Raw genomic sequence first — 16,046 nt, forward strand, 5'->3', positions numbered from 1 at the left:
TGAGCAAGAAAACATCATAGAACAATGATGTTTTGTTCATCAATAAAAAATCTTAAGGAGAGAGAATTCAGTGGGTACAAACTCCCATATTTCAAGCTGATTGGGACTTTGAAAGACCAGTAGAGGTTTCTGTGTTAATCGTTTGCTGCAAGTTGCAGGATTTCTCTTAAGAAGTGCCCAGTAGTGCTTGAACTACAGTTGACCTGGCCACAGCTCCATCCGGCACACAGGGGGAGAGGAGAGATGGAGAGACCTTTGACCTTTAGAAGAACAGGACAGCACATTCGTATCTCATCTCCTCTCAGAGAGTCTTGTTTGATCTGGACTCACCTCAGTTCACACATCTTAGCTTCTGGCACCAACCTACATGGAGGAATGTGTGTGTGTGTGTGTGTGTGTGTGTGTGTGTGTGTGTGTGTGTGTGTGTGTGTGTGATATATATATATATATATATATATATATATATATATATATATATATATATATATATATAAATTCATTATAAACAACAGTGATATTTAATTAGGAAATTAAATGTTTTCTCTGGAAAAATGAAACATAGTCATAGTGAGGTTAGGAAATATTTATATTGTATATGACTGATAAACAGATATTACAGATTTGTTATGCTTACTTTATTATGCCTTCATGCTATACTGGTACACTATTTATTTACAGGTGAGGCAGATCCTGAAAATATATTCTACTTTAAACCAGCTATTGTAAAAAAAAAAAAAAAAAAACGATGGATGTTTGTTTGTGTGATTTCAGATTTTTTTGCTATAGAAAAATATTGTGGCTGCCTGTGTTTGTCTTTTAGTGACCTTCTCCCTCTCCATCTCTCTCTCTTTCTCTCTCTCTGCTTCACACTCTCTCTTCAGTCATGGCAGCAGCATAGAACAGATACAAACTACGGGCTTCGATTAACGTTCACATGAAATATCCGAATGAGGAATAACTGTGATTTATTTTAACAATGGTTAATGATGACATGATTCTTGGTACTAGGTGGTTTTTCAGAGACTATTGTGAAAAATATAAAACAAAAAACATCCTATGTGCAAAGAAACACCAAAGAGATCAGAAGAGAAATAACCAGACTGGTCTGAGCTGATATGTAGTCTATAGTAACTCAAATAACAACTCTACAAACGTGTTGAGCAGAAAGGCATCTCAGTATGTGGAACACATCAGACCTTGAGGTGGATGGTCTACAATAGCAAAAGACCACATCAGGTTCCACTTTGGTCAGCCAAGAAAGAAAATAAAGCTACAATGGGCACAGACTCTCCAAAACTGGAAAATTAACTAGGTATAGACTAGGAAAATGTATTTACTGTTTAGCTGTACAGTTTTGATAACTCTGCCCATGATAGCCTCATTTCTAAAGGGATTGGGACCGAATGTGATATTTTATAGTGTTGTAGCCCAAAGTCACTGATCATGTTTTTTCTTCATTCTGATGTGAACATGAATTGAACCACTTGACTGGAACAACCTTTCTATGCATTATTATTTGGATTAGATATTAGTACATTCATGTAGAGGTGTTCTTAATAAATTGGACAGTGAGTTTATGTATGTGGCATTTCTATGGTGTTGCAGACTGATTTCAGCATTATTGGGTTCCATTTTAGCAGTGGGGGAAGCAAGGTCTTTTTTTTTATTTATTGTCATTATTGGTTTTAGATTAGTTGTAAAATGCTGGTGTGTGTGTGTGTGTGTGTGTGTGTGTGTGTGTGTGTGTGTGTGTGTGTGTGTGTGTGTGTGTGTGTGTGTGTGTGTGTGTGTGTGTGTGTGTGTGTCTTGACAAGAAGCTACTGGAACTTTGACTGAAGCCAGGCCTATGGTCATAAGAACCAAAAATAGATACACAGAAAAGATTCTATTCACTTCTACTATGGTGGTGGATGGTGTGATTATGTGTGGGTTTTTTTCCTCCAAAGAACCTGGAAACTTCATTAGGCATTCATGGAATCATGGACCCTATAAAGTATCACTAGACTTTAAATGAAAATCTGACTACCTCCACCGAGACCTCACAACTGGTTTGTGGTGTGATCCTTCAGTAGGGTAAATTACAGAGCCACATATACATATTTTTTTTACATGCCCCCCAGTTAAATCCCATTTCAGTGTAAGCTACATGTATACATAAATCCATACATAAAAGATACTGTTTTTTTTCCTTTTTTTTATTACATTTTTCTTTCAGAGGTCTGAATACTTTCTCCCCCTAAACAACAAATGATTCTATAAGATGAATTCACTCAGACAATCTTTCATAAATAGATCTTTAATTAAAATTGTATTCAATAGCATTTTATTAAAAAACAAAAAAAGTTGGACATGAGAACTATTTTTAAAACATTAATTGTCATCGTTGAAAAATATGTACATTGTTTACTTATCTACCACATGAAAAGATTAGGGTTGTTGTCCTTTCCAGTTTTCCTGTGGTATAAAAATGAGGTCACACACATGAGGTTAAATTAACTAATTAAAACACTTCTGACTTAAAAATTTTCAAATAATAATATATAATAATAATTAGTAGTAGAAGTATTATTATGTAAAAGTCAATTAACTGCATGTCATAGACTGATCTGGGCCAAAATATTATAATATTAATAGATGTTTGTCAGGAATTAGACAAGAAAAAGTTCCAAACATTAAATATGGTGCTGGATCATTGATGTGTAGAAGCTGCTTTGTGGCTTGTGGTCCATAAGCTCTTGAGACAATTGGATGTACCAAGAATTCTGCTACATACCAGATTATATAAACCTGAAGCATCCAGGAATGGTACATTAACATTAACACAGAAATAGTAAGAGGAGCACAGATTTGGCATTTAAACTGGGCATCTAAAGCTCTGGATATAAAGTTGTGTTTTGAATATTTAAAAAAAAAAGTAATTTTGAATATTTACAGTGATGTAATAGAAACATCATGACAGCATCAAGGTAACTGCAAGATTCAAGATCCTGGGATAGAAGCATGAGATCACTAAGATGAGTTGCATTATGTGGCATATTACATTTTACTATCAGAACATCTAAGCAGTTTGAAGCCTGTAGGCAAACACATGACAACCTGCACTTACCACTGTAATTCAGCCAGCCTGGAGGATACAGTGAAGCCTGTGAAGTAAAAGCTCTGTGGTGGATGGGAAGGCACTTTTAGCCTTTGGCCTTCAAAGGATTAAGCTGCTCAGGTGTTGTTTTTAAATAGCTTAGAATTAGCTTACATGGAAATCTCAACTCTTTCTTTTGATGCCAACACCTTGAAAGAAAAACTGTGAATTGCCAGATAAAAAAGACAAGCTTACCGTTTTTGATTGACAATATATTTATTATTAATGCATTGAAGCTTAGGAATCCTTTTTGTTTGCTCCTGTAGTAAGAAAAATGTGCATGTGGTTACTTTGAGCTTTACACCCCCTCACTGCCTGGTCTTGCTTACAACACCTCTTCAGAAAGTGCTCATGAACTTGGCTAAGACCTGCAGGGTACACAGCTGTGAGTAACTTCTATCCAGCTGTTGCACTCTGTAGTCCCAGAGATTTCATGTGATGTATAGGGTAACATAAGCTATCGAATCAAAACAATAACATGTCATAACATGTTGTTTGCCCACAATAGTACTGTTAACCCAAAGAATGCAACAATTCAGTCGTTGCTGAGTTGTATTTGTAAATACAATAAATGTGGTTTGTTTTTGAATGTCCTGTGGCTGGTTTTTGCCTAATGTATGACTTAGCTAACATGGCCTAAACATTCATTCGTCTTCAGTAAGCGAGTTATCCTGGTCAAGGTTGCGGTGGATCCTGAGCCTATTCCAGTAACATTGTGTGCAAGGCAGGAGAATTTACCTCAGATAAACACATATACACACACCTTCAAACATCATTCGCATCTAGATGCAACTTAGCATAGTCACTTTGCTCACCTGCCAGTTTTTGGACAATGGGAGGAAACTGGAGATCCTGGGGCAATGTAAACATAGGGAGAGCATGCAATACAGTGTGCACAAATTAATTCAAGGATCAAACCAGGGACCCTGGAACTGTGAGCATATCCACTGCACCACTGCCCAAGGTTAAGGTATATATATATATATATATATATATATATATATATATATATATATATATATATATATATATATATATATATATACACCTTATATATATACACCTTATATATTGCAATTATTTACCATTTACTGTACTTTTTTACTATTTATTTTCCAATGCTTTTATCAAATTAACCTGAGATAAAGTAAAAGACCCAGTAAAACTGTGCTATCCAAAGACTCCCTCTACCATTTAATAAAGGTTTTTTATGCCTTTGAGAAGCATAGCCCTGCATGGGGATGTTGCATGGGCTGCAAAAAATAAAACGAACGCTGTGTTTCCATGGAAACCACTGAATGTCGAACACCATGGCTTTAAATGTCTTCATAGGCATAAACGTTAATGCTATGGGGTTTTCCTTGCTGTCATCAGTGTTCTGTGAAAGGAGGAACTATGTACTTTTCTGTCTTTATATATTTTGTAAATAAAAAAAGGTCTTTTTAATAGAGGCTTTACTAAGATCAAAGTCTCTTACAGCTGCAAATAAGGCATGGTTACATGGGCATTAAGATACTCTTTCAAAATCAGATCATAAGGTCAGACCAAAATGTACAGCAAGTCAAAAGGCACAGGGTTTTATGTCATATTGACTGCTCAAATGTTTTAAGATAAAAAATGTTCACAGAGTTGTTATCCTGCACCGCATCACAAAGATATTTGTCATTCAAGGAATATGCAGCATAAGATCTGACCATTAAAGTTTATGGTTAGCTAATAGGCATGAGAAGGGCATTAAACAGTGAAGAAGTGGCTGTGAAATTTGTTTAAGTATTTTCTTCTTGTGTTACTGTATTATGTTTCTACAAATGCTATATAAATGTTTGGGAAAACAGACCAAGAATAAGGAATGTTATTCTATTCTCAAGTTTTTTATTTGCCAATAAAGTCATCAAGCGTGTGTGTGTGTGTGTGTGTGTGTGTGTGTGTGTGTGTGTGTGTGTATATATATATATATATATATATATATATATATATATATATATATATATATATATATATATATATATATATATGTGTGTGTGTGTGTGTGTGTGTGTGTGTGTGTGTGTGTGTGTGTGTGTGTATGCATGTGAATGTGTGTGTATGTGTGTGTGTGTGTGTGTGTGTGTGTGTGTGTGTGTGTGTGTGTGTGTGTGTGTGTGTGTGTGTGTGTGTGTATGGTGGCTGTTCTCTAAAATTCAACTAATTATTACATTGTTTAAGTAGGCTTGATGTAACTTATAAGGTCAGATGGCGATGATAAAACCACAAGTCTGCTTTATAGACTGTCAGCTGAAGACTTTCCTGGATGATGCTCGTGTGTAAATAAACTTGTTTCAAATCAACTCTTTTGCTGAGTTCCTACACAGGGAAACACTGTTCTGTACCCTAACTACAGCAGGTCGATCTTGTGTCTTCCGCTGTCTAAATACATCAATCAAGTTGTTCTGTTTCATTGTGGCTCCAGGCCCAGTGGATGTTAGATTGTATTGCTTATGTTTTGTCCATTTTACCACAGCACACTTTGTTACAACATTTAAAATGCAACTTAAAATGCATTGTGCAGTGTATTAATTTCTGTATAGTTGAATAAGCTTTGTGTCACTTCCTGAAAACTATTGAAAAGTTCTCTAAATGTGTAAGTTTAAATTAACAGAAGTGTAGACTTCTATTCCTTATATTATAAACATTTACCATGTCAGGTAAAATATGCTGAATTAAAGATTGTTTTAAAGTTAATGTCAGTAAATTATCGAATTTATTTCTGATCAGTATTTAATAACACCTAGATTGTTACAGTATTATTAAATATTAATGTTTGTATAAAGTGACATGTGAATTAAATTTAATTTACATTTAACTGTGTGAGAAAGCACTGTTAGATAAATGTTTTAAAATGATATATAACCTGTAGCACAGAAAAAGTTTCTTGTGAAAAGTTCACATGCAGTCAACAGTCTTTACTAGCGCCATTGCCTATAGATAAAGCCTGTGTCCAGACCCCAGAGAGAAGAGGGAACTCATTTCCATTTTAATGCTCACTTCGGGAATGCAGTGCTTCAGCTGGTTGGAAAGGTAGCTCGAGGACGTACTGATAGTTACGACATGCAAATAAATTCTTTGTTGAAGTGATGCACGGGCAATTAATAGTGTGTAAAAATCCCACGTGGCTGCTTTAAGTTGAAATTTCTCACATTTTATAAAACGACATAATCAGCTATAGAGTCTACATGTAGTTAAGCGTGGCGTTACATCGCCTTTTAATGCAGGATCGTAAATCACATCAGTCATTATCACCTAGAAACATCAGTGATTATAAGCGTAAATAAAAGTATTCATTGTAACTCAGTTACTTTTTAATAATATTTGGAGGTTTCTGTAGATTGTTGAGATAATTATCGATGTTTAAGTTGTAATGAAAGACTGAGCTCAGAAAAAACTGAGCTCAGTAAAAAAATAAAAATTTATAAAAAATAAAAAAAGTATATATATAAAATACGTAATATAATGTAGAATAGTACCTTAAATTTAATCTTTACACCACGATCATAATATGTAGCATTTATTTTTATGATATATATTTTTTTCATTATTATTATTTTTTTTATTTTTGTGGTTGAGCCTATTTGATGCTCAAGGAATTAATAAATAAATGAATAAATAAATACATACATACATATTGTTTCCGAACTGAATCTACAATCAGTTACATTTCTTTTTAGTGACTAATGGTGAGTGGAGTTTACTGACCGTCTCTAGCTCTATATTGAATTACTCGTACTGCAGCTTCGACACTAACCCCGCTGTCGAAGGTTTAATAGGCTATAAAATTTAATTGCTAAACTCTTGAAAGCTACAGCTCTTGGGCAGGGAGCTATCCGTGTTTCCGATACACTCAGAGTTTGTTTTCCCGGCCATGCTCCAACAGGGACCTTTTTCATTACATATAGTATATATATATATATATATATATTTTTATTACTTTTCTGCATATCTAGGCAAATCTATGGCCAGTGGCTGATATTAAGATATTAATATTATTATATATGAATATTAATATATATATTTTTGTTCAATAAATGTTTGATCAGATTTTGCTTACATTAAAGTACGTAGCATGTCCCGGTTATTTTCAACAGGCTTGCATTTGTTTAATTTTACGGCGCTCCAAAGTTTTTTTACGTTGCAACAACAATGTTTATAAAACTTTATAAATGTTTGAGTCTAATAAAACTAAAAAGTTGCATGTTATCCCACACCATATAATTACATAAGATTTAATTTATAATATGATTAGATTTGTTTTTGTTTGTTTCATTTAGTGAATTTCACTTTTGGCGCGGAGCAATGTATTACAAATAAGTGCAAATTTGTGCAAATGTATGCAAAACACAGCGGCCTTGCTTTATCTTCGTATGTAAAAACAATTTATTTTAAGAAAATATGGCACACTGCCGCAAAGATTATACAAAAATAAAAACAAAAAAATATCTTTTTTGTTTGTTTGTTTTTTTGCGCTGTAAACACAAATAATCATTCAATCACTCGTGTTAAATTGAACTCTTCGCAGGCTAATGGTCTATGCCTAATTTTTTAAACGTTATAAGTAAAACAGACTGACCATCCGTCAACGTAGAGAAAGATAACGGGGCTTCCTTGTGCTCAAAAAACTGTTAGTAGTTCAAGTGTTGTAAGTCGATCGTCGTGAGCGTCTCCGAGAAGAAATCAAATGTGTCTGTGCTTAAACCCATGGGGCTGTCCACTGTCTCTGAAACACTCGGAGAGATGGCATCTGAGAGATGCAGGCAGGAATCTGTGGTGAAAACGTGAAAGTCGTGCATGGGGCTGTCCAGGCCTGGAGGAGTGCTATTGTCCCGAGCAGCTGCGCCGTCCCCAGCCATTGTAGTGGCGCACACGGGAACAGTGGGTGACGGGTTGGGAAAATGTTTTAGATTTTTGTCATTACTGTTTAGTGGTGAAACAGTGGAGCTCGGCGACTCGCCATTGTGTCCATTCTGCGGAGTGTTCTGCTGGAACGCGTAACTCTCGTTCTCCAAGAGAGCCCCGGAAACGGTGTTGGTTCCCGATTGTTCGTAAAAAACCTTGCCATGGTTGGTATTTTCCTCCAGACTCACAGTTCTCGTCTCGCCGTTCTGATTCTCCTTGCACTGCGTCTGGCGCTTATGTTTCATGCGCCGGTTCTGAAACCACACTTTGACTTGCCTCTCCGTGAGGTCCAGCAGCGCGGCGATCTCCACCCTCCGTGGTCTGCACAGGTACTTGTTGAAGTGGAACTCCTTTTCGAGCTCCAGAAGCTGTGTGTTGGTGTAGGCCGTTCTCAATCTGCGTGTACCACCGCCACCTCCACCACCGTCAGAAACCTCCGGCGAACCTGCAAGCACATTGCAACATTATATATGATCAATATGCCACTAATTACCACACGTCCTTTGTTAACAACGCGCTCTAGGGCTGTACAGCTGACCTCACAAAACTTGTCCAATATATTGCGGTTCGCAAGGGGCATAAATCGTCGGTGGGAATGAAGCCACGGCACGAGAATAATTTGTGTCCTCGGCCCTAGTGCCAGAAAGCAGTGTGTGTGTGTGTGTGTGTGTGTGTGTGTGTGTGTGTGTGTGTGTGTGTGTGTGTGTGTGTGTGAGATGTGTGATGTGTGCGGTGTGAGTGTGGACGAGCCCGCGAGAAGATTAATGAACACGCCAGCTGCCGACTTGAGTAATACCAATCTATCACTCTTCATTACTGTCAAATATTAAAATTCACGCCCTGCGCTACAAGTAGCGCACACTGAGTTTAGGAGTTGTGCAAAAACACCCTCCCTAGTAAATAATTTTTCATGCTTTCACATGTTAAAAAAATTGCATACACCATCGAGGTTCAAATGCACTTGTGAGAGAGCCGTAATAAATTCCCTAATGATATTGTCTTTCCCATGATGTAAAACTACAACGTTAATTGTGAAAAATAAGATTTCCAATTTTTTGGTTGTTTACCTTCAGGAGAGAAGTAGAGAGGTGCAGGCTCGGTTGTGGCTGCAGTTGAGGTCTGGTTTTTCTTTGAAGCTTTTTTCTCCTTCATCCACGGGTACTCCGGGGGTAAGGAGGCTGCGGGCAGCGGGCACACGCCGTTCGGGTTCTGCTTGGGGCGGCTGTGGCGAGGGTGGCTGCCCGGGTTCAGCCTTGGTATGGTCTGCTCGAAAGGAGGAGGAATCAGTGTCGAGCGTGAAAGCGTCGAGCTCTTGATTGATGAACTTTGAAATGCATCAGCGACAGGGGGAAAAGATGTCAGGCACTCAGCGAGCGACGGCTGACTATTGATAAAGCCCGTCTCTCGCTCGAATTCGTAATTCATCTCCTCCGAGTCTTAAAGGAATTCCCAGCGCACAGATTTGGGACCTAAGAAGAAATAATGAAATATTGTGCCCGGTGTAAAAAAAAAAAAAAAATCACTATTTTGCTGATTACGGCCGTATGGGGACCGTGATACCATTAAACTGCTTTCATGGAGACAAGGTTGAAATTGGACCGTATTGCTTGTCACATGATTACCTCTGTCCAATGACAATTTGGGGTTTAATCAAAAGGAGCCACTGTCCGCGTGATTGATCGAGAAAAGTCGAAGAGGAACGCCTCATTCTTAGGGACGGGCTAGTTTATTTGCGCATTTTGTGAACAGTTTGTCCACAAGAATTCTAGCTTAAAAGTCTAGATATCACTTAAAAAAAAAATATTTTAAATAAAAAAAATTAAAAAAAAGCTCGCCGCCTCGTTTATTCGACGTATTTTATTTTTTCAGATAATATTGGATTGTAAGCCACACCACATAAAAAAAAAAAAAACTCACCACATAAGATCCAGCAACCGTCATGCTCAAAAGAACCCCATTAATCTTGCGACCGAGTTTTACGACCAACTTTTGTCAGACTACGCGCGTTCACAAAAAAAACACGCATGCGTAAGAACCCTTGCACGCGCATCCTTGTGTGCGCGTTCACAAGCGTGAATACACTTTCAGTCTGCAGTTCACGCGCACAGGGGCGTGCGAGCGCGTGCATGAAAGTGTTAGTCTGGCATTTGCATGTGTATTGTGCCAGCTTGATTATAATAAATTCACAACATTCATGTGTTAATATTATTGTATGTGCAATAAATCTTTGAGGTTTTTTTCCCTGGCGCTCGTGGTGCCAGAATAGTCTGAATTTGTAAATATCTCAATAAGATTATTTTCGTTAGATTCAATATTTCACTTACATCGCATTTATACACAATAAGAATATTGTTCTACATCCCTAGCAGTGTGTGTGTGTGTGTGTGTGTGTGTGTGTGTGCCACGTAAATATATGCATCTTTATGCAAATAAAAAGCTATATTTTTGGCCTCACGATGACATTTAGGATTTTCATAAGACTCGATAAATAAGATACTCGATTAGGGTCACATTTTAAAATATGTGAACTCATGCTCAGAATGCGCCTTACTACCTATGTTGTCTTCGTCTGTAAGTGGCAGTGGGCCACGAGCTCTTTATTGCTTATATTCCAAACAAAGAGCCCTGGAAGCCTGCGCGCTATCAATCTTGCTCGCCAAAAGGTCTGACAGCTTCGTGCCCTAAGAAACACATTTAAACCATCTAGCCCTCTCTTAGATGATATGTGCTCAGGAAGAAGGAAACAGCATAGGGATCTTGATCTCAAGTCTCTCTTTTGTACGTTCGTATATTAAATATTTGACCTAAAAATGGATTTCATTTCAATGATCATTTCAAATCGGATATACCCAAGAACGACATTTGCTTGTTTGTGGACTAAATATTCGTTTGCCGTGCTTCATTTTGGTGTTGGAAAATAAGAGAATGGGAAAAAGGATTTATTAATGGATAGATTTTTACCAAAGACTGTGAGAAGAAAAAGGATATATATATATATATATTTATTTATATATATATATATATATATATATATATATATATATATATATATATATATATATATATATATATATATATATATTTATTTATTTATTTATTTATATTTATTTTGCAATTACACTGCATGTATTGTATGGGAAAGAAGTGGGTGTTGGCATTCTTCAAAAAAATTCCCACTCCTTCCTACACATTTTCTAGCAAGTGACAATGCTGGTGTGCTTTCTCACGATATGTGCAATACAACCTTTATTTTCACTACACATTAACATTGTTTATTCTTCTGATCTGTATTTGTTCTTAATTGTCATATATAATGCATTTTGGTTGTATAGCCTAAATTATGTATTTAATAGAAATCTTCGTTCACGTTACTATATGTACTCTATACACAGACGTTTAAAGTCTTAGGTTGTGTTTTATGTGTGTAACAATCAATGAATTTCGCTGTGATCAAAATCGAAATTATGTGTAAGCATACAGTTAGCAATATTGTTCTTTTTCGTCTTTTTCTTTGTTTATTATTATTATTATTATTATTATTATTATTATTATTATTATTATTATTATTATTATTATTATTATTATTATTGAGGCAATAAAATATAAACCGATATAAAACTTACATTTAAGCTCTTCTTTAAAATGACTCAGAGACTTTATAAGAATTGATCACCTATTAGAAGAGATACTCTCATATTTTACCGTGTATCTTTTTATACATTGATTTATCAAAACAGGAAATTATCTTTTAGTGAGCAGCTCAAAGTTTATTCTTAATTATAAATTAATCCGCCTTTTTAATTAAAGGTTTTCCAAGCAATCTCTTTGTGAGTGTTTGGCACGATGATTATAGGCTCGCTCGCCGTCTGTTATAGTCTTTGTTGACGATGGACATTTGCAAAATCTATCCAAATCTAAGAAACAGATCATAATTATTTCATAAAGATATTTAAAATCTTTTTTTTTCTCTCGGCAAATAGTCTCTTACCATTAAATATACCACAGTTTATTTTTTTATGTTATTATATTATATTATATTATATTATATTATATTATATTATATTATATTATATTATATTATATTATATTATATATTATTGCTGCTTCGGTTGTTGTTCTTCTTGTATAATATAACTATTATATTTTAAATAGACACATCTACGGCAAAAAAGATAACCAAAGGTACAAAAATAATTCTTAATAAGTAATACTGAGGAATATGTCTTATTTGACATCACACGGTTGCTGTCTATCCAAAAACCATTTCCAAGCTGGAAAATCTCCATCAAGGTGAGACCGGAAATAAAATTAATGTAGCGGTGTCTTGTACATATTCTATAAGGGGAAAAAAAAAAAAATATATATATATATATATATATATATATATATATATATATATATATATATATTTTTTTTTTTTTTTATATATATCTATATATTATATATATATATATATATATATATATATATATATATATATATATATATATATATATATATATATATATACATATATATATGGAGAGAAAGAGAGAGAGAGAGAGAGAGAGAGAGAGAGAGATAGATAGATAGATAGATAGATAGATAGATAGATAGATAGATAGATAGATAGATAGATAGATAGATAGATAGATAGATAGATAGATAGATAGATAGATAGATAGATAGATAGTACTTATTTCTCCTTGTTTTGTTTAAGTTTGATATTATTATTGTTAATTCATTTCTTCCACAGCGTGGATGCTGTAAACGGGTCCGACTGAGGCGTATATGGGCTGTTTATAGTGTGTGCAAAGGCAGTTCTCGACAGTAGGGCATGATGGATGACCCTCAGCCGACTGGAATACACACACCCACACACACACACTCACACTAGGCTGTAAATGAGATCCATACCACCATTGTTCTTTGGGGGTGTCTGTCATTTCCGGCAGTGAAGACCATAATAAGTTTTTACAGATTATGACGTTGTCATTTTTTTTCTACTGCATAACGCCGAGCTGCATAAAATTGTCATTGGCATTACTTGCTGAAATATTGTCCTACATTATTTAACACGATTTCCTTGTTGTGTCATGTTACCGCAATTATCATCAGTATTCCTCTAGTACAACTGACTGAGCCTGTTCGAAGTGTACACATTGCACAGTGTAATGTTTTCGTTTGTATGTTTTGTTTTTTTAGATATCAGTAATACAATGGATAATCCAGTAGGTAAATTCTTCGCATTCTCATCGGTAGAATGTGTACTCTACATTACTATATTGTATATACTAAATGTATATATTTAAATATTAGATGTTGCGTCTTAGTTTTAGTTCTTTAGAACCTTAGAATAAAACGCTGACATCCGGAAGTGAAATACAGTAGCACAATTCTTGAGGCTTTTTGAAAATAAAAAAACTCCCAACCAAAGGTTAATAGTGTTCATAATTATATGAACGAAAAACATTACGTGAAATGGGTTTATTTTTAAATGAGCCAATTTATTTTATCCCTGGTCCTTTTTAATTTGTTCACAAGCTTGCATCTCTGCTGATAGTGACGCTCCTGTTATTTAAGAATGTTTTTTCATAACAACACAATGTTAATCCGTTGGGCTGCCAGAAATGGACAAAATATTATATTGGATAAAGTATTGCCTGTGCTAAGGCTTATCTCTTCTATGGTTATGTTATACAATAGGCTATACTAATTCCATATCTGGCTAATGCTTACTATCATTAAACATATTATTTTTACTAAATATTCCTTATAATATTTACGACATACTGTCCCACAATGCACAATGAAAATAATAGTGGACAGAAATCGTGCTGCTAATGATAAATGATACATTTAGCAATAGCCACTGTTACTCGTTATAAATATGAATAAGGTTTTTAAATAATGCTCATACTCTTTTCATCTGTTCTTTAATCGTTCTCTAAACGTGAGCAAAACATGGCAATGGCTCTGAAGAATGTGATGTTGTTGCCATGTCACTGAACCCCTGAAACCAGGTGCTGATCTGTACAGCTAACACTAGAACATCTTGCACCAGAGCTCAGCGAAAAGACCCTGCTTGTCTGGAACTGACCTCGAGTTTGATGTATTGCGGGTCGTAGGGTCAAGAAAGAGCACTAAAAACTAGCCCTCACGGAAGTCTCATGGATGCTGGAAGGCTTTTAAATGTAAGCTCCTTTGTGAGGTTTGACTTGAAAACATGTGAGTTGCATATTTGAGGCGCGATATTTAATCTTGAAGGAGAATAATACAACAAACTCCTATATTAATCATAGGATAACAGAAAATCTCACCAAACCCTAAATAGTGTGCAGGCTATACAGACTATATAACAAAAATTACATTCCTTATCACAATGCTGGATATTGCAAATATGTCCACTATTATTGTGTTTTAATGCAGTACTGATTGGCTTCCATAGAAATTCGTTTGCATAAAGGAACAGAAGGTTTGCGAACGCAGAGACCAACAGAGGGCTATGCATCTGACATGAAAAGCTCAAGACTGCCTCTAGCGGTAGATAATGAGCTATTCGACCTCTCGATTTTTTTCCCATTGTTTTTCTATTATAAAGTCAAAAGTATAACATATATAAACATAACATATATATATATATATATATATATATATATATATATATATATATATATATATATATATATATATATATATATATATATATATATATATATGCCTATATTTGTGAAAATAACCATATTACTATCATAAGGTAATAAAGACTATAAGATCATTTGAGATCTTTTGAAAGAGAATAAAACATTCACATAATTTAGAGTAATTGTAGAATGTAGGGTATATGCAGATAATGTAAATGTGTGTAGTGATATAAGCCTATATTCGATTTAGTTATTCCTGAAAATTTAATTATCATCATTCATTTGATTTCCGTCATTTCCGTCATTTTAGTCATGTGACTGTCAATCCTTATGTCACGTGATTGCTGGCGCTGACGTGTAGTCAGCGATCTTGGCGCTTCATGGTCATCATGGTCATCGGCACTTTATCTAATTCAAGTTTATGTAGGTCTATCTGACGCATTATAATAATTGTTCTTATCAGCTTTGCAATTTTTGTAAAATGTGCAAAACAGCTTTGCAATTTTTGTAAAATTACACCGTGTAAAAGTTTCTCCGTTTAGCTAAGTTGTAGGTCAGCTCCTAAATAACGTCGAAGTAGTTTTCTGTATCGCCTGTATAGACAAGACATCGGAAGAAAACACACGAAAAAAACAAAGTTTTCAGTGTTGCAATGATGCATCCTTTGGGTCAGTCAGTCGTCCTTCATTTTAATAGAGACCTGCTCAATGACAAATTTAAAAGCCGCTCAATTTTTTTTGGCCTGGACGTTGCCTCCACCTGGTGGTTATTATGAGTAACAACAATGGCTTCCAGTGTGACGATGCAATTTGTTTTTAACTGTTTTAGAGTTGCCCATGCCGTCACCTGTTGTCAACGAGTTCGCATAATTATATACATATTTATCACGACAGCATCCAAATTCGGACCTGGGTATATTACCATTCTAGTTCAGTTTAAGTATTCACACTCACACATGAATTTATGAGCCTTGACGTCGCATAAGATTAACTATTGGTGATTAGTACATGCCTCAACCAATGCATATTTAAGTAAGTAGTAATTCAGGTATTATTACATGACTATAACCCAATGTTGTTAATTATGTATACTTTTTTAACGAGTGGATCAAATAGAGAGTAAAAGCCCTGTTCTAGCTCGTTATAATCTTTAAGTTCTTCAAAGTGCATACATATAATTCCACATCTTTTTTTTTTTTTTTTTTTTTACAATGTGTTGGATATTCTATCCTTTTATCTATTTGATTTTACATTTAAATTAAATAATTTTTAAAAACAATTTATTTAAAATTGGCAAAACTGATCATAAGTGGAAATAAGCTATATACAAATACATAAATACAAGTTTTAAAGGATCGC

General features: G+C 35.0%; 1 protein-coding gene across 2 annotated transcripts; it reads right to left on the reverse strand.

Annotated features, from left to right (window-relative positions):
- Positions 1 to 7,522: 7,522 nt before the first annotated feature.
- hoxa2b (homeobox A2b) lies at positions 7,523 to 10,258 on the reverse strand. 2 transcript variants are annotated; one of them, XM_083559032.1, is made up of 3 exons: positions 9,983 to 10,258; positions 9,133 to 9,534; positions 7,523 to 8,510 (listed from the first exon to the last, which is right to left on the reverse strand). In XM_083559032.1, exons 2-3 carry the CDS (start codon positions 9,488 to 9,490, stop codon positions 7,792 to 7,794), a joined length of 1,077 nt encoding a protein of 358 aa, XP_083415158.1. In that variant the 5' UTR covers positions 9,491 to 9,534; positions 9,983 to 10,258; the 3' UTR covers positions 7,523 to 7,791. The 2 variants fall into 2 exon arrangements, with proteins under 2 accessions (XP_083415158.1, XP_083415159.1); XM_083559033.1 differs by having other exon boundaries at positions 9,133 to 9,328; positions 9,983 to 10,253.
- Between the last annotated feature and the right edge of the window lie 5,788 nt (positions 10,259 to 16,046).

The sequence above is a fragment of the Silurus aristotelis genome (genome assembly GCF_946808225.1).
Source record: "Silurus aristotelis genome assembly, chromosome: 1".
Taxonomy (NCBI): Eukaryota; Metazoa; Chordata; class Actinopteri; order Siluriformes; family Siluridae; genus Silurus; species Silurus aristotelis.